At 38.3% G+C, this 20,950-nt stretch overlaps 2 protein-coding genes across 3 annotated transcripts; both read left to right on the top strand.

The window, feature by feature from the left end:
• Nucleotides 1–4,027: 4,027 nt before the first annotated feature.
• Nucleotides 4,028–8,580, top strand: tmem147 (transmembrane protein 147). Its single transcript, XM_054621087.1, has 8 exons — nucleotides 4,028–4,127; nucleotides 4,908–5,010; nucleotides 5,851–5,920; nucleotides 6,044–6,109; nucleotides 6,263–6,399; nucleotides 6,511–6,595; nucleotides 6,909–7,030; nucleotides 7,727–8,580. Exons 2-8 carry the CDS (start codon nucleotides 4,934–4,936, stop codon nucleotides 7,845–7,847), a joined length of 678 nt encoding a protein of 225 aa, XP_054477062.1. The 5' UTR covers nucleotides 4,028–4,127; nucleotides 4,908–4,933; the 3' UTR covers nucleotides 7,848–8,580.
• Nucleotides 8,581–10,211: 1,631 nt separating this feature from the next.
• Nucleotides 10,212–19,988, top strand: sult2st3 (sulfotransferase family 2, cytosolic sulfotransferase 3). 2 transcript variants are annotated; one of them, XM_054621086.1, is made up of 6 exons: nucleotides 10,212–10,403; nucleotides 17,181–17,389; nucleotides 17,727–17,853; nucleotides 18,076–18,170; nucleotides 19,301–19,481; nucleotides 19,738–19,988. In XM_054621086.1, the coding sequence occupies exons 1-6, from the start codon at nucleotides 10,268–10,270 to the stop codon at nucleotides 19,851–19,853; spliced, it is 864 nt and encodes a 287-aa protein (XP_054477061.1). In that variant the 5' UTR covers nucleotides 10,212–10,267; the 3' UTR covers nucleotides 19,854–19,988. The 2 variants fall into 2 exon arrangements, with proteins under 2 accessions (XP_054477061.1, XP_054477060.1); XM_054621085.1 differs by lacking the exon at nucleotides 10,212–10,403 and adding an exon at nucleotides 13,602–13,953.
• Nucleotides 19,989–20,950: the final 962 nt, after the last annotated feature.

The following is a 20,950-nucleotide window of genomic DNA, read 5'->3' as shown; positions in this document are numbered from 1 at the left end:
ACCACAAACAAGAAAAGAAAAAATACATTATTTCTAGTTGTCATTCACATTGCTGCATTCTGACTATACAGACATTGGGAACAAACTGAGATGGACACAAATACTCCCAACCCTTTTGGTCCAATATACCTCCCATAGCCCTATCGGTCTGACTCAAGTACGCCTTCATTGACCCTAGATGGCTTTCTTGAATTATTCGATGGCTGTGATGGATCTGTGTCTGTGCACAAGCCCATGTAAGGGTCCTGTTTATGTTGGCTTTGTCTCTTTGCATTTAATCCAGTACTCTTACAGATAACCACTTCAAGGTGATTCGATTGATTCAGTTCAGAGAATACTTGAGGTATGTCCTGTGTATTCAGTGCATTATAGGCGGACGGTTACCTGTTAATGTAACTATTACGATACTGAAAATTAGCATTGCAGCACTTTGTCATCCTGCCTCATTTTTCTCCTAAAACAAATATGTGGACATACATCTTTTGAAAAATCAAAATTCTAATTTTATTTTAAAAAATGCTGTAAAATTAGCTAAGCCACTCACCAATCTTACCATTGTACCCCTACCAGAAAGTTTGGCACAAACACTAATCATCCTCTTCCTCATAATTTAAAGTATAATCATACAATAACAAGTTGCTGGCATAACATACTGAATCTGGACAGCAACACTGGACTGGTGTGGAGAGGTTATAATGTGTGTCCGTGTGGGTGTGTAGATGCTATAAGAGCAGAGTGATAGCTCCTCACTCAAACAGACACAGCTTTGACTGGACATGAAGACAGGGCCATTCATGCAGAACATGCTCACCTACTTCTTCCTGCTCATTGCTGCTCACTGCTTGGAATCATCAATCATAAGATATACACCTTTCTCTCCAGCTGAGAAGATGAACTGGACAGAGGCGAGACTGTTCTGCCAGAAGAACTACATTGACTTGGTAACTTGGAACGTGGTGGACAAATCCAAGGTGACTCAGTTCTTGAAGAGCATTGGGGTCGAACAAGCCTGGATCGGCCTGCTCAGAGACCCAGAGAAAGAGTCAGCGTGGAGATGGATAAATCTAGAGTGAGTGCCCTGTTTGAAATGGTATTTATGCTGATTTCAATATTGCGAGAATGTAAACGAGGTAAATTGCAGTTGCTTAAATAGCTTAATTTGTTTTGTTTTTCAGAAGTGGAGAGGGGATCTCTGGAAATGACCTCTCACAGAGCAGCGACTGGTTCGATGGAGAAGAGAACAGCCACTGTGCAGTGGTGGCAGCAGATTTAAAGTGGTACAGTGAGAAGTGTTCAAACAAACATGGTTACTACTGCTCAGAATTAGGCACGATTCACTATTACATAGGTCCCGCTAGCTGGAACACAGCTTACTGTAGGTATAGATGGTATTTGTATTACCTAGCCACAATCACCACAGCAAACACAGATCAATTTAAGAACTTTGGCTGGATTGGACTGTTCCGAGAGGGTGGTGAGACCTGGAAATGGATCGGAGGTCATTCTTCCGACTACAGAAACTGGGCACCAGGTGAGCCACGTAACGCAGACTGTGGCTCTTTTGATCCTCCCACTGAAAAGTGGTACAGCAAAGTGTGCTCCGAGGAGCTTCGGTTTGTCTGCTATGATGACGGGATTGTGGTGGTGAATGAGAATAAGACATGGGAAGACGCCCTGAGTCACTGCAGGAGCATGGAAACCCCATGTGAAGACCCGCTGATGACCTGCATATACCAGCATGAGCTTCTGAGCCTGGAAGTCTTGTCTGACTACACCTACGCCAGAGAAAAGATCCTCAGAGCCACGACTGATGAGGTTTGAGTGGGTGGAGGGGTTTAAACATCAGCACAAAAAGTTTTTGTTTCAATTTTCACTTATCAATGTCTTGATTTTGAAATGAATCAAGTTACTAAAATATATTTTTCTTACGGTATGTGACCCTTGTGAAGCAATGCTAAACCTGGCGTGGCCAGAGTGATTGTTTTTTTATCTCATAGTTTATATAAATTCATTTTATTTAAGGCCTGCGGAAATATTTCTAAATAAAAACAATACAATTAGAAGAAAGTCAGAAGAAATAAACATAGCAAATTTAATCCTTTTTTTACTTTCTTATCAATCATCTCAGAACCCCCCAGGTTTATCTTGGGGCCCCTTTTCGAAACATACATACATTACATTATACATTATTAAACGGAATAAGAAGTCAACTTCAAATTCACTTTTTGGCTTTTAAAGTTTTCAATCATGAATATTTAATTTAAAGACAGAATAAGGAAGTTAATTTATTAATTTGCTTGTTTTATATCTTAGATTTTTAGTGAATCCTTTAAATGCTAATTCAATTATTATTCAAAATGAAAACGGCTCTTTTAAATGCATCTATTGATACATTACGCATTAAAGACTGAATGGTGGCATGATCCATTTTTTAGGGTAATTGAAGGCTTCATTTTGAATAGATTGAAATGCTTCACTCGTGAAGGTTACACAGTAACTGAAATTTTCAGGGTCATTGTGCCTGGCTTAAATGACACCACAGTTCAGTGAGGTAGAAGATTATTAGATATTCGCTGTTCCAGGAATTGCAAACAGCAACCGTATTGTTTACAAGCTCTAATCGTCATCAAACAACAGCCTCCTCAACTAAGAAACTATGTGTGAGCAGTCACAGACAAAACACTTTTAAAAAACGGAGTGACACTCAAAGCTCGCCTTGTGTTTCACAGGTTTGGACAGGCCTGCGTTTCCTGGGAGGGGAGTGGCATTGGACAAATGGACAGAAGCTGGAAGACCAGGGGATGCTGCCAGACTGTCCGTCCCAGTGGAAACACTGTGGGACCCTGTCCAAATACGACACAAACAACTGGATCACCAGGGACTGCTCAGAGAAAAGAAACTTCATCTGCTACAGAGAAAAATTCTTAATAATAGCTGAGGATCCAACCACACCGACAATCACTGTTTAGTTTAGTGTTTAGAGCTTTTCAGTGCTCCATTATCAATTTCTGTTTTGTCAGCAGATTTTAATTGTGAGCTCTCTCTCTAACAGGGTTCTATATTCTGTAGAGGTAAATATATATATATAACATTATGTGAAAGTAGAAGATTAGAAACTCAGAAATGTGTATTTGCTTGTATATTTAGCCAAAGAGTGAGAAAGAATATTACCACACAGAGGGTGAGGATGACATTTGACCTTTATCAGAAAGAGTTGTTTTGTGGTAAACCCTCTCGCTCTTTTTGACGGTAAATGATCATGCTTGTGTAATCTGTACTGTAGAAATTAAAATGGGCAAGACATATCATGAACATACATACACATAGGAATACTTTAAGTGGACCTTACTACTCATTTAAACTTCACCATTAGATGAAATCATTACTTTCCTCGAGTGATAAGTGCATTAAATAAAACACCATCTATTGCCTCATGTATCATGTCATGATTTTCAAATAACATTTTTTATTTTATTTTAAAAGTGCACTTTTCTGACTTTGATTGTGACTCACCTTATATGCAAAGCTATTTTTCAAACAGCTTAAAGTCCCGTTTGAATGGTTATAATTATTTTAAAAAATCTACTGTGACCTGTGTTTTGTAGACTAGACTTGACTAGATTTTCGTATATCGCAGGTAGTCCCTAGTTTCCATTCATTTCCTTAGGCCTATGTTGTACGAAAATCAAATGTTGGTCCACAAATTTGAAGCTAATCTATCGCAATGAACATTTCATCCCCATTTATTGTTGAACTAGCATGCTTGTTTTTGAGCATAATACATAACCATGACATAATTCTGTTGTGAGAGGTTGCGATTTTGAAAGCAATCAAAATTCTACATTGTTCTTTAAAGTCTGGCTGCTTGTCTTGAGGGTTTGATTACTGACGACCTATTGTTGTCATCATTTGGGATTTATGAGCTTCCTGAATTCAGAAGGTAGTTTGGAAAATGATAACATACTAACTGCGTGTGTAGGAGAGTGTGTGTGCATCTTGTGGAACTTATTGGTCAATTCCTACGGGTGTAGTCGGACGCATTTCAAGGTTGAGCCAACTCCACTTCCGTTTGTCATTCGACGAGCCCGTAGTACGACAGCCTGCCTCTCTACAGCTCTACAAACGCAGTAAGTTCTGGCCCTGAAAGGCTCTGTTTTACAGCAGCTACCATACGGTTTGAATGGTAGCTTAATGAAGACTAGCCTATGGTTAAACACGACAGAGATAACGGATCCTCCAGACTTGTTCTCGAGATACAGAAACGTGTGCAGATTATTAATTCGCCCAATGACTTTCACGTTGTATAGCTTTATAGCTCTGTAAATAAAGTAAAAAAAGAAATCCGCTTAACATTTTTGCTTGGCGTTGACATACTTGTTATGCTTTGCAAACACTGTAAATCAGCCTGTCAGCCTGTTTGTATGGATGTAGCTCCAGCTTGATACGGTAGGGGCGTCAATTTAACGTCATGCAAAACTGTAAATGGCTCTCTAATGAAGAAGGCTACAGTTGTTGATGTTGAGTACATGGACGTAAACATGTAAAATCAAGAATTAAAAAAGTAATGAATGTGTGTGCAAATTATTGTCATACAAGTGTATAAACAATTATTCAAACAACCACCTGCTAACGTTGCATTATCTGGTTTAAGCTTTCAAGTGCAATGATTTTCTGCTTTGACTGTGTAAATTGAATATATTTGGGTCTGGGGATGCTCAAAACGGTCAAATAAAGACATTGTTTTGTCTCCTTGCACTCTAAGAAGTTGTGATTTCCACTGTTTTTGCCATTTTCTTTTGTGGGCATGTGCCAAATTGGGTCAGAATTAAAAAAATATTATTAAAAACGTGTCCTGTTTTATCAACAGTCTGAGAAGTCCTATCTTCTTTCTCTCTCTTTCTCTCCAGGTGGCTGAGCTTTGTGACCAGACATCATGACACTGTTTCACTTCGGGAACTGCTTTGCCCTGGCCTATTTCCCTTACTTTATAACATACAAGTGCAGTGGCCTGTAAGTGTCTGTTTGAATCGGGGATCTGCAATATGTGTGGTGACCGATGCATGCTTTATATACTGTATGATATTCATCAGTCCAGTCATGGCCAGTGAAGCATAGTAAAGGATAGAAAGTAAAACACTGTGTTGCACCACGTTGGAAAATCATTATTACATAGTTTCTTTTCATTCCTATGTTGTAGCACCTGCTCAGAGACTAAGAAGTCTGTTAATAATCAGCTTAGTAAAGTCAGAGGTTTGGGAGGAGTCACACATAATCTTCTTAAATCTGTGTAGTGTGCTCTTGAATTTGGCTGTACTTTTGCTTAACAACGTAACTTGTTTCTATCACCATCATTGCATTTAACTCTTTAAGCATTCTATCCAAAATTGCCAATTTCATTACTATAATTATCCTCTATTCATTGCTGCTGTTATTATAAGTAGTCTTAATTCTTTCTTCATTACTCTGCTTACTACTGTGATTATATGAATAATTTATGTCATATACATTGAATGTGCTGTAACTCTGTTATGTTGTTCATTCTGTACACATGACATCTATTGCATTCTGTCCATCCTGGGAGAAGGATCCCTCCTCTGTCGCTCTCCCAGAGGTTTCTTCCTTTTTTCTCCCTGTTAAAGGGGTTTTTAAGGGAGTTTTTCCTGTGTTGATGTGAGGGTTCCAGGACAGAGGATGTGTTGCATGTGTACAGATTGTAAAGCCCTCTGAGGCAAATTTGTAATTTTAGATTTTCGGGTATATCAAATAAATTGAATTGAATTGCTTTAAGCGCCTTGTTTTTGTAAATCCTTATTAGCCATTTCACTTTGTGTTTGTGTGTTCAAATTTTAGTTCAGAGTACAATGCCTTCTGGAGATGTGTCCAGGCTGGAGCGACCTACCTGTTTGTCCAACTCTGTAAGGTAAGTGAGCTTTCTGGTGATTAAATGATCCTTCATCATAACATTGAAAAGCACAAACCATGCTGTCATTTTGTGTTTTGGAGTGTGTTAACTGAGTTATCTTTTTTTGTGTGTGTGTTTCAGATGCTGTTCCTAGCTACATTTTTCCCGACATGGGAAGGAGGAGCTGGAGTTTATGACTTTGTCGGGGTGAGTGTTGTTTCTTTGTCATAACAATAACACCAGAAAGGAAAATTTCTCCCACTTTGTCAGATTTTGTGAAGTATTATAATTGCATATACAAAGTAAGCCAGTAGTATACCAGATTATGTAGGAGGTTGTAATGTGTTGTTTGTTTTCCAGGAATTTATGAAGGCCACAGTGGACCTGGCGGACCTGTTGGGTCTCCATCTTGTGATGTCTCGTAATGCTGGTAAAGGGGAGTACAAAATCATGGTGGCTGCCATGGGCTGGGCAACAGCAGAACTTGTGATGTCAAGGTGAGCAATAATGCTGCTCCTGCAGAAGAAACATGAGCTTTACTTTGTCAAACTATTGTTCATCTAAAAAACAATGAATCTCACTGTTGGTGTCCTGTTCTGTCCCTCCAGGTGTCTCCCTCTGTGGGTAGGAGCCAGAGGGATTGAGTTTGACTGGAAGTACATCCAGATGAGCTTTGACTCTAACATTAGTTTGGTGAGTAGCTGTGCTCTTCTGCTTTGTTACTTTTCCACTCTGTCTGCCTCTGTATTTTCAAATCGCCTGTCCTTGACCATCACTCTCTATGTTGTCTTCTATGTCAGCCTCTTCTTTTCCTCTCGTCTCACCTCAACTGTGTTTTCAGTAATCTGTTTGTGTGCATGTTCAGCAACATGGATTTCTTTCTCTCTTTTTATTGCTAGATCTATTATATTGCCATTGTATCTGCGATGTAAATGTTTATATGATAGGATCTGAGTTTGTAAAAATAAATAAATTGAAAGCGGTTGTTATTTTTCTGTGTTTATAGGTCCATTACATCGCCATGGCAGCAGTGGTGTGGATGTTCACACGCTATGACCTTCCTAAGAGCTTCAGGCTTCCTGTTACTGTGCTGCTGGCTCTCTGTGTCTACAAGGCCTTCCTAATGGAGTAAGTCTGACACGCTTTTATACACACTTGTTTGCTTAAAACGAACACTATCAGACATACTGCATACAAAAGAGAGATGAGTGGTGTGAGAGTAGGATACCACATGATAACAGTATTAATCTTCTCATCTAACTTTGACCAAGAAAGAGGATAAGCATATTTCCAAATAAGTATTTGTTGAAGGGACAGTCCAGTTTAGGTTTGATTTGACCACCTATGTGGTGGCTGCACTTTATTTTGTGAACCACAGGATGGCGCTAGTTAACAGCAATAACATAGGCAATAATAATGATTGCACACCATATGAATAGCAAAATGCAGGTGAAAATGAACAACATATTACTTTCATCACTTGATGTACTTAAAATCTACTGACTAACAACTTGCAAAGGTTTTCCCATTTTGCTTGATTTTAAATGTAAATAAATAAATCATGAAAAACTCTTAACGGCTGTTAATGTTTTGCCAAAGAATAAGAGATCAACAGAAGGAGGAGCAGAGAATGTCATGAATCCATTCCTTAAAAGGCTTCTTTGTGTTGTCAGTATTGTAGAAGAGAACGTAGGTGATAAACCAAATGCCACCAGCAAATAAATACATGCCTGTTTACTTGTGTGCTTTATTTACCTGAAAAACCTTTTTATGCATCGTTTTGTTTTGTTCTTAACATTGTTCTGATCTGTGTCGTGCCTTCAGGTTGTTCGTCCATGTCTTCCTGTTGGGCAGTTGGACAGTGTTGTTGGTGAAAGCCGTGCTGACTGGTGCCATCTCTCTCTGCTCACTGTTTCTCTTCGTCACTTTGGTCCACAGTAACTAAGTACACCTCAGCACCCTGGGTTAAGCCTGCAACAGTCTCAGTGGTCCAGACTGGACCTGGCTTGTCACAAATCAGAAGTTGACTCCTGATACATATCACCATAAAACACCAAAGACTTCTGAAAGTGCTTGTTATTATTGGGTATCTTGACTGGTCTGACGTTAAAACAAGGATAGCTACCAGCTGGTAAGCTAACGAGTTCTTCCAGTTAGTTTATCTGTCAGTACAGACCGTTGCTGGAAGACATGCACTGAAGCTTTGTTTGCTTTCAGTAAACCAGTTAAACCTGCAGGTTGAGTGGTGACACCAGGACACTTCCATGTTATTATTGGCTTCCCTACGCTGTGTTGGTTTTGTTAAAAGGTGAATTTTGTACCAGAAGGACCAGAAATGAAATGAGACTTTATATATAACTTATTTTCTATGTGTTGAACAATGACCCAGAGTAAATGATTAGATTAGATAGTAACGTTGGTTTATACCAAGTAAATGACAGTTATAGTTCCTTAATAGTTCAATGTGTGACCACCAATTTATATACAAGTTAATATTAGTAGTTAGTTAAAACATAACTGTATCAAATTTTTGAATCATTTGATTTAAACTTAAATTTAACTAAAGAACAGGCCCGCTGTATGAATAAACTGAAGTCCTCTCAGCATTATGACCACACCATGTTGGATTGTAAGCATCTGTGATTCAACTTTGAAATAATAAATGTGTTTTTGTCTAATCTTTCTCTCATTTTTAAAGAAAATAATTTTAAACCTTTTTTTCTTTTTAAACCTGAAACACTGATCTGAGCACTGTTGGTACTCTTGGCTACTTCATGAGTTATTTAAGAGCATATCAGGTGAACTCCTGCTGTGATACTGTAATCTCCAATCTGAACAAAGTGTAATTTATTGTTGTTAACAACCTTGTTTAACCTTTTGCACACAAAGTCATGCATTTGGTTTATCTATCACATCCATTAACATTGTTTCTCACTACAGCAGCTCAGTGTAAACCCACCACTTACAGATGGATGGTAAGAAGTTCTCACTCTGTTCACACACTTCTACTATTACACCTTAGGGAGTGAATGAATGGAAAAAACATATAAAGGGAATTTGAAGCACAAGGGGGACAAAGAGCTTAATGGACATGAGAGTATTTGGTTTCAAAAACAACTCTAGTGTTGAACAAAAGTTCCAATCCAGTGAAAAGTGTAATCAGAGCTGGAGAATGTATTCACTAAGCTGGGTAATGCTGCAAAAATATCTATGTCTAAAAGAGTCAAATTAAAATCTTAAGTTGTGTGTAGTGAATTAAACTTGTTGAACTCTCAAGGGTTTAGATCCAAATATATAATATTCTACCTTCTCCTCACCCAACACAACTTCTTGTTAACTCTCCTCTTGTTTTTCCCCCGTCACCCCCATAGTCATTTAGCAGACGCTTTTATCCAAAGCGACCTACAGTCAGTAGTATGTTACATATCATTCACCCATTCACACACTGATGACAGGCTACCATGCAAGGTGCCACCATCAGACTCTAACTAACATTCATGCAACATCCAGTCCACACCGATGGCAAGCCTTCGGGAGCAACTTGGGGTTAAGTGTCTTGCCCAAGGACACATCGACTGCCGAAGCCGGGTATCGAACCACCGACCCTCTGATTGGAGAACTACCTTGCTTTCCATATCCTGCTAGTTTATCTCACTCCGCCTGCGTTCTCTGCTTCTCTCTTCCTCCTCTCTCAGCTAGGGTCCCTGGAGTCTAACAAAGCTGTCATTATTGAAATTCTACAATAGGCTCTGCTGTTACCTAATACACATGAACAAAACTCCTGCTTGCCTGTAGAGAGAGAAATGACAACAGTGACTCATTGACATCAGCCTGACCTTGTGAATTCCAGAGAGAATCAGAGGAGCTCGGGAATGAAATAACGAGGAATCACTGCAACTTGTGTCAAGATCCATATAAGGTTCTTAGGACTTCCTCAGTCACATCCTGGATACCCACATTACCCAGAGTTACCCCTATACATTTAAATCAATGTACTTGTGAGAGAGTACTTCAATGATCATTGAGCACACTCCTATTCACTTTTACCAAGTAGGGCCCCCAAATAGGCTTGTACAGGCTTGTGTAAACAAGAAAACCAATCCTAAAAAGCGGCCCCTCAGTTCCTATGGAGGTTCAACCCCCGCATTACACAACGGCTAATGATTTGCAGTACTGCCTGCCATTCAAATGAAAAAAATGCAAGGAGAAAAAAGTGGTTCAGCCCTGCTGGCTGGAAGAGCAAATGAAGATGAAATACGTAAGGATAAGGAGGACGTCCCAGACTTCCTCAGAAAGAGGAAAAAGGAGCAACACGCAGGCTACCAGACTAACAGGCCACCAATCAGGCAACCCTTGAGAACCATCATGTCCTCAGAAGACTACATTCAGTACCGTGGCGTTCCCCTTCCTCCTCAAGCTCATAGCATGGAGAGCTTGGAGTATGCTGAACATTTCTCTGTGGAAGACTCTGATGTGTTTGGTGTGACTTACCCCAAGTCAGGTACAGTATATTTATTCTCATCCCTGTTAACTGTTCCTTTTCAGATGTTCCACTATTCCCTCAAAGATGTAGCACCTTTGAACAACTATTTTGGATACAAACCTGCTTACGCATACAAGGAGCAATCTTGAATTCACCATAATGCAATATCAATAAGTCTGTAAACACTTTATATAACTGATAGATAACAGCTGTGGGCATGTATTGCTGCTTTAAAGCACCACATGTATAGACTATAGGCTCCATGAGGTGCTTGGAGCATCTTAAGGGTGCCGATACAACAGGTGTTTGATCAGCATCAATGCTGCCTGAGGAAGAGAACTGATCTCTGTACGCTTTGGTACTGTGAAGTTTTTTTGTGGTTTCTATCTGGTAGCCTGTTTCACCACTGCATTTTACAGGGTTGACTCCAGTGTATGGATGGGCTAACCATGTAAACCAGTCAAAAGGGATACACAAACATTTTATCTAAAGTAATCGTATTATTCTTTTAAATCAGTATATGGCTCTGTTATATGTTGAATACACTTCCTGTAAGTTGCTTTGGATAAAAGCGTCTGCTAAATATGTATTCAAATACAGCGGGTAAAATAAGTATTGAACACGTCACCATTTTTCTCAGTAAATATATTTCTAAAGGTGCTATTGACATGAAATGTTCACCAGATGTCGGTAACAACCCAAGTAATCCATACATACCAGAAAACAAAACAAATAAGTTCAGAAATTAAGTTATGTGTAATAAAATGGAATGACACAGGGAAAAAGTATTGAACACGCTTACTGAAATGTATTTAATACTTCGTACAAAAGCCTTTGTTGGTAATGACAGCTTCAAGACGCCTCCTGTATGGAGAAACTAGTGGCATGCATTGCTCAGGTGTGATTTTGGCCCATTCTTCCACACAAACAGTCTTCAAATCTTGAAGGCTCCGTGGGCGTCTTCTATGAACTCTGATCTAGTGATGATTTAGTTCTTTCCATGGATTTTCTATTGGATTCAAGTCAGGTGATTGGCTGGGTCATTCTAGCAGCTTTATTTTCTTTCTCTGAAACCAATTGAGAGTTTCCTTGGCTGTGTGTTTGGGATCATTGTCTTGCTGAAATGTCCACCCTCGTTTCATCTTCATCATCCTGGTAGATGGCAGCAGATTTTTATCAAGAATGTCTCGGTACATTTTTCCATTCATCCTTCCTTCAATTATATGAAGTTTGCCAGTGCCGTATGCTGAAAAACAGCCCCACACCATGCTGTTCCCACCTCCAAACTTCACTGTTGGTATGGTGTTTTTGGGGTGATGTGCAGTGCCATTTGACCTCCAAGTGGTGTGTATTATGGTATCCAAAGAGTTAAATTTTGGTCTCATCTGACCAGCTTGTCTAAATGTTGTGCAGCAAACTTTGAACAAGCTTCAACATGCGTGGTGAGCGTGCATACAGGCCACGGCGGTTGAGTGCATTACTTATTCTTTGAAACAATTGTACCTGCTAATTCCAGGTCTTTCTGAAGCTCTCAACAAGTGGTCCTTGGCTCTTGGACAACTCTTCTGATAATTCTTTTCACTCCTCTTTTCTGGTCGTGGCCGGTTTATGGTGAAATGATGTTCTTTCTACTTCTGGATTATGGCCCCAACAGTGCTCACCGGAACATTCAGAAGTTTAGAAATCCTTCTGTAACCAATGCCATCAGTATGTTTTGCAACAATAAGGTTGCGAAGGTCTTGAGAGAGCTCTTTGCTTTTACCCATCATGAGATGTTTCTTGTGTGACACCTTGGTAAAGAGACATCTTTTTATAGGCCATCAGTTGGGACTGAACCAGCTGATATTGATTTGCACTGACAAGGGGCATGATTGCTTTCTAATTACTGATAGATTTCAGCTGGTGTCTTGGCTTTCCATGCCTTTTTGCACCTCCCTTTCTTCATGTGTTCAATACTTTTTCCCTGTGTCATTCCATTTTATTACACACAACTTAATTTCTGAACTTATTTGTTTGGTTTTCTTTGTATGTATGGATTACTTGGGTTGTTACCGACATCTCACCCACTGGTTCACAGAGCCTTACAGTGGAATATGCAAGTTAGCGGCTTTAAACTAGTCTCTCCACATAAAATTGGAGAAGCTCTTCTCTTAGTCCATAACACATTAAACAGAAATCAGATGAACTATGGGCTTTTTTTTTTTTAGTATCTGATCAGAAGGAAGTAATGTACCACTTTCTAGTCCCTTTTGGAAAGTTGTGTGTGTATAGTAATATCGTCTGATTGAAATGGTTATTGTTCAGTCAGTTGGTTTTGCTCAGGTATATTTATACTGTGTTCTGAGTATTTATACTATGTTCTGAGTATTTATACTATGTTCTGAGTATTTATACTATGTTCTGAGTATTTATACTATGTTCTGAGTATTTATACTATGTTCTGAGTATTTATACTATGTTCTTAGTATTTATACTATGTTCTTAGTATTTATACTATGTTCTGAGTATTTATACTATGTTCTTAGTATTTATACTATGTTCTTAGTATTTATACTATGTTCTTAGTATTTATACTATGTTCTTAGTATTTATACTATGTTCTGAGTATTTATACTATGTTCTTAGTATTTATACTATGTTCTGAGTATTTATACTATGTTCTTAGTATTTATACTATGTTCTGAGTATTTATACTATGTTTAGTATTTATACTATGTTCTTAGTATTTTATACTATGTTCTTAGTATTTATACTATGTTCTGAGTATTTATACTATGTTCTTAGTATTTATACTATGTTCTTAGTATTTATACTATGTTCTGAGTATTTATACTATGTTCTTAGTATTTATACTATGTTCTGAGTATTTATACTATGTTCTTAGTATTTATACTATGTTCTTAGTATTTATACTATGTTCTTAGTATTTATACTATGTTCTGAGTATTTATACTATGTTCTTAGTATTTATACTATGTTCTGAGTATTTATACTATGTTCTTAGTATTTATACTATGTTCTGAGTATTTATACTATGTTCTGAGTATTTATACTATGTTCTTAGTATTTATACTATGTTCTGAGTATTTATACTATGTTCTGAGTATTTATACTATGTTCTTAGTATTTATACTATGTTCTGAGTATTTATACTATGTTCTGAGTATTTATACTGTGTTCTGTGTCCTGCTCATAAGCTTATGAAACAGACGTCGCTTCACGTGACGCTTCAGGACGTCTTGTGTCTCTTAAAACACATTTCCTCGTTTCCTCTCTCCTCGCCAAATAAGACAAATAAGAGACTAGGGATGTACCCTGTGTGTTAGTAACGATTTTCCCCACGTACCTGAACGCAGCAGCCGAGCCTCCACTGTCCGTGATCTATCGGCGCTTTGCTGTAATCACTTTGTATCAAATCCTCGCGACACGATGTCTTCTGAAGAAAAGTATATTTTGGATCGTGGACTTATGTTCCCTAAAGAGACCCACTCCTTAGAGAGCTTGAAGTTTGCACAGGAGTACACGTTTAAAGATGACGACGTCACAGCTGTCGTGTACCCGAAGTCAGGTCAGTGTTTTTGTGAGACATTCACGCTCACCGCAAATGTATCGATCTCTCTGCAGACGACACTGTTAGTTCAACTTTGCAAAGTTGCAGCTACACCTCATCAGAAAATGCCCATCCCCATTTCCAACAGGCAGTAATGTTCGTTTTGTCCGACCCAACAAACTTAACCCCAATAATGAATGAATATCATATGAGACTTAAAGCTGCTATAAGGAAGTTTCATTGTGTTGGTTTTGGCATCCCCTGTGGATAAACACAATACTGTTTCAGAGCGCCTAGTCCCTTAAGAAAACATCTCATTAGCCTAAAGGTGGATGTGCACTGCAGTACCCAGGGCTTGTTAGGTTTGTGCAGGGTAAAAACTATTTGTTATGCACCATCTAGTCTACTTGATTCTGACTTTTATTTTGTTATTTTAATGATTGATTAATTTATCTATTTGCCAACATTGTGAAATAGTTTATCCCAAAGATTAGGCCTATCTTATTATTTGTTATTTATTAGGTTAATCCCATTATTATTCTATCCAATTGTTGTACATTATATTCTACTTTGCGTGGATGTTGTTCTTAATAATAATAATAATGGATTTTATTTATATAGCACACTTTAACATACAAAGAAATCTCAAGGTGCTGCACAGGGTAGAACAATCACAATAATCAAATATAATAATAAAACACTAAAAACAAACAAAAAATAAAATAAGAATTTAAATTAATTAATTAATTTAATCATAATGAAATCTAAGAATATATATTAAAACTGAACAACCACCCAAACACAAGAAATCTAAATGACCAAGACCTTAGGGGAAGGCACTTCACTTCATGTCATTAAAATGCTCATTTTCTAATGGTAAGGAATGTTTGAATATTTATTTTATATTTACTTTCATTTAAAGTACTTTTAGGGATTCCCCTTAAATTAAAGAGATAAAAATCCAAGGCATGTTGTAGCCTGTTTATTTTTTTGTTACTTAAACCTATATTGTCATGGTCATTTTTTTAATTGCCACTCTGTTAGAAGTTAGAATTTGATAGGCCAGCAATTGGACAGTGGCCACGTTTAGGTTTTGGTTGTTCCATTATGAAGTTGTCTCTGTTTGTGGAAAAAAGTTTGGTACCAACCTGTCGATTACCTGCTCTGGTTCTGTTCTACTGTGAGCTATGGGCCTCCTATATTCTTAATGTGCATATTTATTATTTTTATCAGGTCACCATGCAGACTTGACACAGATGATAAGTGAGAAAATGTATGAAACACGTCTATTATAGAATAAATTCTTATGCCAAGTCAGGACGACAAAATGTTTAATTGGGTGTTTCGGCTGTTTTGTCTGGTGTAACCGGAAGCCAAAGTCTCAAATGAAAATATAGATCTTTGAGAAAAAAAAGTGATTTGGCGACAGGCGGGACTTGACTTATCAGATTTAACTTTGTAATTTTTAATCGGGGACACCCATACAGTACGTCTCTGTGGTGTTGTCCCTCTTGGATTAGTGGGGTGTTAATATTCTCAGTCGACCTTTTCTAAATATACGTTTACATGTGTTGTTTACATACGTTTACAACATTTCAAATTGCATAACTCGTCGTAAATCTTTTAAACATGGTCCTCAATTCCTCTGAAGGGCCAAAACATGATTTATGACACCACTTTAAAGATGCACAAGCAGTAAAGGGCACAGCCTTGAAGCAGGAACCATTAATAAAAAGAGGCTAGGCTACCAGAGTCCCCTGATAATCTGCTTGAAGTCCTTGATCTGAGCAGTTTTATGTCCACCATGTCCTCTTGGGGTCACTCCATGGAGAGCTTAGAGTATGCCAAAAATTGCACCCAAATTTATAATCGTTATGCCTCATTGCATGAAAAGATTAATGTTACTGCTGACGGTGAGAACACAAATGATCCAGACAGCAGATAATGGGAAAAGTCTTTATCAGTTATTGCTGCAGAAGAAAGACGTCCACAGGATTTTGGCCGACTCAGCACATAAGAAATGGTTACACAACATTAACTCATTCACGTTCCATACCAATCATTTTCCAGCATGTGCGAACGACTGTGAGAGTGCATGAAGGTAGTCAATACACAACCAAATTGAATTAAGCTCAGCCATGTGGTTTTATTAAACCTTAATATGTCATGAATCCTCCTCAATTTACAACCGGTTCTCACAGAAAGACCAAAACTGAACAAGTTTCCAAGTGGTATGGACCTCATTAGTGTAAGACAGGCACATAGTTTAGTGTGCTTAATAAGGAATGTGCTCTTTTGCTCATTCATTGATTTACTTTCCATACCTCCTTATTCCTATTCAGGCTCATAGGAACCTAGGCTTTACAGGGAGGTTATTATCTTCAATGTCCATCACCAATAAGTATCCATTCAGTATAAGTGTCCCATTCAGGATTAAATACAAGGTTTCCCTACTGACCCACCAGTGCCTCCATGGTAATGCTCCTATTTACCTGAAGGAGCTAATCACCCCTCAGCCCACTTCACGACACCTCCGCTCCGGTCAGGCAAACCTCCTGCAGATCCCAAGGACCAAACTCCGAACCATGGGAGACAGAGCTTTCTGTCACGCCGCTCCCTGTCTTTGGAATGCTCTCCCTGACCACCTGAGAGCACCACTGACCCTGGACACTTTTAAAAAAGGCCTAAAAACCTACCTTTTTAAAAAAGCCTTTCATTAGTTGTTTCCTTTGGAGAGACGTTCTATCTCTAAATTTTAACTTTTACTTTTCTTTTTTTTCTTTCTTATGTAGCACTTTGAGATTGTTTGCTCAATATAAAGTGCATTACAAATAAAATTCATTATTATTATTATTATTATTATTATTATTATTATAAATCTGTTTAGTAAGTAAGGAAATCATAGGAAGAGTAAGGACACACATTGCAACCACAGGACTTGCCTGTAAATCATCACCTTTTTCATTTTTCTCCAGTATCAAAGTAATCCAATGATAGCTGTCTGTACATCCATGAATACAGTGCAAACAGGAACTGCTAAATGCTAATTCAGCATACTTAGAATGGTGCTAATTTGCCAAAATGTGGCCAAAAAACAGGGTTCTAGTAGGAGATGTCCTGATTTAGACCATATATTGTTGCTTCATCAGCTTGTTTGTGTATTTTAGTTGTATTTTAGTTAGTTTAAGTAAGTACTTGCAGCAGTCTTGTTATGTTTTATCCGCTGTTTTTTTCATTTTTTGCAGGTACTATCTGGATGCAGGAGATCCTCCCACTGGTTCTGAATGGGGGGGATCTGACGCCGATCCACTCCATTCCTAACTGGGACAGGGTCCCCTGGCTGGAGGAGAAAAGATTAGCATTGGTTGTGGATAACTTGGCATCTCCACGGGCGCTGGTCACACATTTTCCTTACCACCTCATGCCGCCCTCCTTCCACACTTCCAAAGCCAAGGTAAAAGGGTGGAGGCTTTGTGTGATATTCCTGTGTGATTTCCTCTATGCAATGTGTGCATTACTCTACATGAGACAACACAGCCAGAACCCCAGAGGTCTAACAGGTCATTTAATACAGTGACATCAAGTCTCAAAAACTTTTTCCATCACCGAAATTTACCCTTTACTGGCATGTTATTTAGCCTCCTTCCAGACAAGCTAGATGAGCTACTGTTACTGTGGTGTTACTGTATTTGTCTGTTACCAACAATACCTTTGTCATGGCTACATTTCCCTAATTCATATTTAATAAAAATTACACCTGTTATGTTACTGAATCAGTGTCTCTGCCGTAGGTGATCTATGTCATGAGGAACCCTAAGGACGTCATGGTGTCTTCATACTACTTCCATAAGATGGCAGAATTCCTCGAGCCTCCAGGAACCTTTGATGAATTCATGGAGAAATTCCTTGAGGGCAAAGGTCAGAGGTCTCATACCACATAGGGAGTTTCATTTGTAAAATGATTGAATTCCAGCAGAATTGTTAAGCATTCTGATGTATTACCATGTGGACAGATTGTAGATGATGAAAGTAATCTCTGTCTGTCATTTCCACTAAAGTAGTAGTGGCCAGAAAGTAGTAGTAGAAGTGGTTGTTTATATGTTCTTACATACTGTTATCTATTGTCCGTGTTGTCCGTAGTACTGTTTGGAAAATGGACGGACCACGTGAAGGGCTGGAGAGGCACAGATCTAGGAGACAGAATAATGCACATCACATATGAAGAAATGGTTCAGGTAAAACACTCCCCAGAACTCTCTTGGGCTTCTGTTGAGTTTTTGTAAAGAAACAACAAAAACGGAAAACATTTTTCGAGGCCAGAGATGCTGGTTGGTGTTGTTGACCATTTTGCTAAACAGATTGTCTCTTGGTTCAGCAACTGGGTGGTGAAGCAGCAGCAGCGTGTCTGCTACAGTTTTAGCAAAACAGACAAGATTTTCTTTTAGTTTTTTCCCTTCCCTAACATTGTGTTTAAATCTATGACTTAGTGTGTGTGCTTGTTTATTTTTTTATTTTTTTACTTTACAACTAACAAATGGAAACTTCTGTCAGTTCTTTTGCATTTTTTGTCAGAGCAATAGTCCCAAAAGTCAAGGTGTTCAAGGTTGCATGTCTAGTATTTTTACTGAATAAATGGCTGAAGTATTTAATCCAAAACTGAATATAATCAATATATAATCAGAAAAATATTTTTTATATATATATATATCTTTTTTTTTTAAATAAATAAACTTGTTCAATGAATTGATATTTAAGCTCTATTGCTGCATTACAATTGTTTCCAGTATTTTGACTGATGGGAGACGGTCTCTTTTACACAGTAACACACCACTGTTCACTGTTATAAGACACACAATGCATTGTTTCAGTGGCTTAATAGAAAGAAGTTAAAAAAAATGTCTACACAGTGAGCAGTGAATGGAGCATGTCAGTTACACAGTTGCATCAGTCTGTGTCTGCCTAGGAGGCGTTCAGGCACAGTATTGAGTGTAGGTCTCCCGCGTTTTTACTGTAGTTATGCACTCAAAACATAGGAAAATAAACTTGAATTGTAAATCAGGCTTCTGGTTGTGGCTTTTAAAGTATAGCATGAGTAAAAGTTGCATTACACGGCCGGTATAGATTACAATATTGAGAGACACACGCGTGACGGACGACTGGGGAAAAAAACCTGCTTAAATGCATCCTGTGTAGACAAACCATAATTAAAGCCACAGCAATGAGTACTTCTTAAATATGACAAGTCAAACTTCATCATCATCAAGGGCTTTACAACAAGCCCTAATTTTAGAGATCATGCAGAGAATGTGCTTTTTTAGATGAAGGCAAACACCTGTTGCTTTACATAAATGTGCTTCTCTTTCAGGACCTCCCTGCAGCTCTCAGGCGTATGTCAGACTTCCTGGGCCGTAACCTGAGTGAAGAAGCCATTCGGAAGATAGCAGAACATTGCTCCTTCAAGACTATGAAGAACAACCGCATGTCCAACTTCAGCCTGGTCCCTAAGAACTACATGAACTCTGACACATCTCCATTCCTCAGAAAAGGTGAGGCTCAAATTCGATAAATAGGACTAAAGAGTGAGATTTATTCAACAGAAAATGTCTGACTGCATTTTTTGTAGATTTTCTTTCACATCAGAGATTCTGTGTGTGTGTGTGTGTGTGTGTGTGTGTGTGTGTGTGTGTGTGTGTGTGTGTGTGTGTGTGTGTGTGTGTGTGTGTGTGTGTGTGTGTGTGTGTGTGTGTGTGTGTGTGTGTGTGTGTGTGTGTGTGTGTGTGTGTGTGTGTGTGTGTGTTTTAGGTGTTGCGGGAGACTGGAAAAACCATTTCAGCCCAGAGCAACTGGCCATATTCACATCGGTCATTCGCAAAGAGCTGGAGAGCGAGAGCTTCTCTTTGCCATGGAGCCTGGATTGATAATCAACTAGAGCAAAGACAGAGAGGGAAAGAGCTGTAGAAATAAAATCAAGGCAAGTAGAAAAATAGTGCCAACTGCACCAACATTCTCAGTAACATTTGGTTTTTATATTAAGCATATGACTAAAAGCCTTTTATTGATTTTAAAAACACTAAACATGATTAAAACTAGAACAATGCAAACCACAATTGTCTTACCTGGGCTTGCAAATCTTGACAGGAACATTTCCTTATCGTCAGCCGTTAGGGAATCTTGTTTCTTTTAGGGCCCAACCCTTTGTTCTATTTTTGTATTGGAAGGTTTGTTTTTTTCTTAAAGATCTGGGGATATCTGATTAACAGTGGACCAAGCCTGATCCCTCTAAAAGCCACATTTAATATGTGATCAAATTGTATGATACTGCTATAGTGTGCTTTGCTGATTGTATATGTTTTTTTCTATATTAACAGTGCTCCACCCCTTTCTGTGTTGTGCCAGTGTAGATTCCATTGGTATGACTCACACCAATTTAAAACAGCTCATAAAAACACATGTCAGCAGAGAAATGCAAGCAGAGACTATGTGACACACCTGGTGTATTCATCAACCATTTCTTTCATTTTGCTATTGGGGCTGTTTTAAAAGAAAAAGAAAAAGAAATTGATTAGCTGGCAATTACCTCTCATCTCTTGGGGCAAAAGCCTAATGGACGTTCAAATCAGGCAGTAAAAAATGTAAAAGAAATACCCACAACTATACATAACATGTTATGACTTCTTCAAGGTAACATGACCTGCCACTGCAAAGTGCTGTCCCATTTGTATTCATACCATTTTAAATCATTGCAGCCTCTCACACTAAACCGTTTACCATGTGGTATCAGTACATACATTTAGTCTACAAACTTATATTTTGTTGTATACTTTATCATCAAGTACATATATACTCTTCATAATGAATACCCGCCGGAAGATCATATTCTCATCTAAACTCACTATTATATAACTCTCGTTTTACAAATTTAAAATCGAAGAAAGCAAGCCATTTGTCCATTTGTCATTCATTATTTGTTCACTTTAATATGTATTGGCCATGATCCCACAAACTGTCAAGTCTG

The sequence above is a fragment of the Anoplopoma fimbria genome, chromosome 20, assembly GCF_027596085.1.
Source record: "Anoplopoma fimbria isolate UVic2021 breed Golden Eagle Sablefish chromosome 20, Afim_UVic_2022, whole genome shotgun sequence".
NCBI lineage: Eukaryota > Metazoa > Chordata > Actinopteri > Perciformes > Anoplopomatidae > Anoplopoma > Anoplopoma fimbria.
Note: the sequence above shows the minus strand (reverse complement) of the source record. Positions and strands in the feature narration are given on the sequence as shown.

Coding starts and splice junctions, on each gene's coding strand:
- sult2st3 (XM_054621085.1), top strand. CDS start 13,815: ATGTCTTCTGAAGAAAAGTATATTTTGGATCGTGGACTTATGTTCCCT. Junction 17,390..17,726: donor TCCACACTTCCAAAGCCAAG/GTAAAAGGGTGG, acceptor TCTCTGCCGTAG/GTGATCTATGTCATGAGGAA. Junction 18,171..19,300: donor CATATGAAGAAATGGTTCAG/GTAAAACACTCC, acceptor CTTCTCTTTCAG/GACCTCCCTGCAGCTCTCAG.
- tmem147 (XM_054621087.1), top strand. CDS start 4,934: ATGACACTGTTTCACTTCGGGAACTGCTTTGCCCTGGCCTATTTCCCT. Junction 6,110..6,262: donor GAGTTTATGACTTTGTCGGG/GTGAGTGTTGTT, acceptor TTTGTTTTCCAG/GAATTTATGAAGGCCACAGT. Junction 6,596..6,908: donor TTGACTCTAACATTAGTTTG/GTGAGTAGCTGT, acceptor CTGTGTTTATAG/GTCCATTACATCGCCATGGC.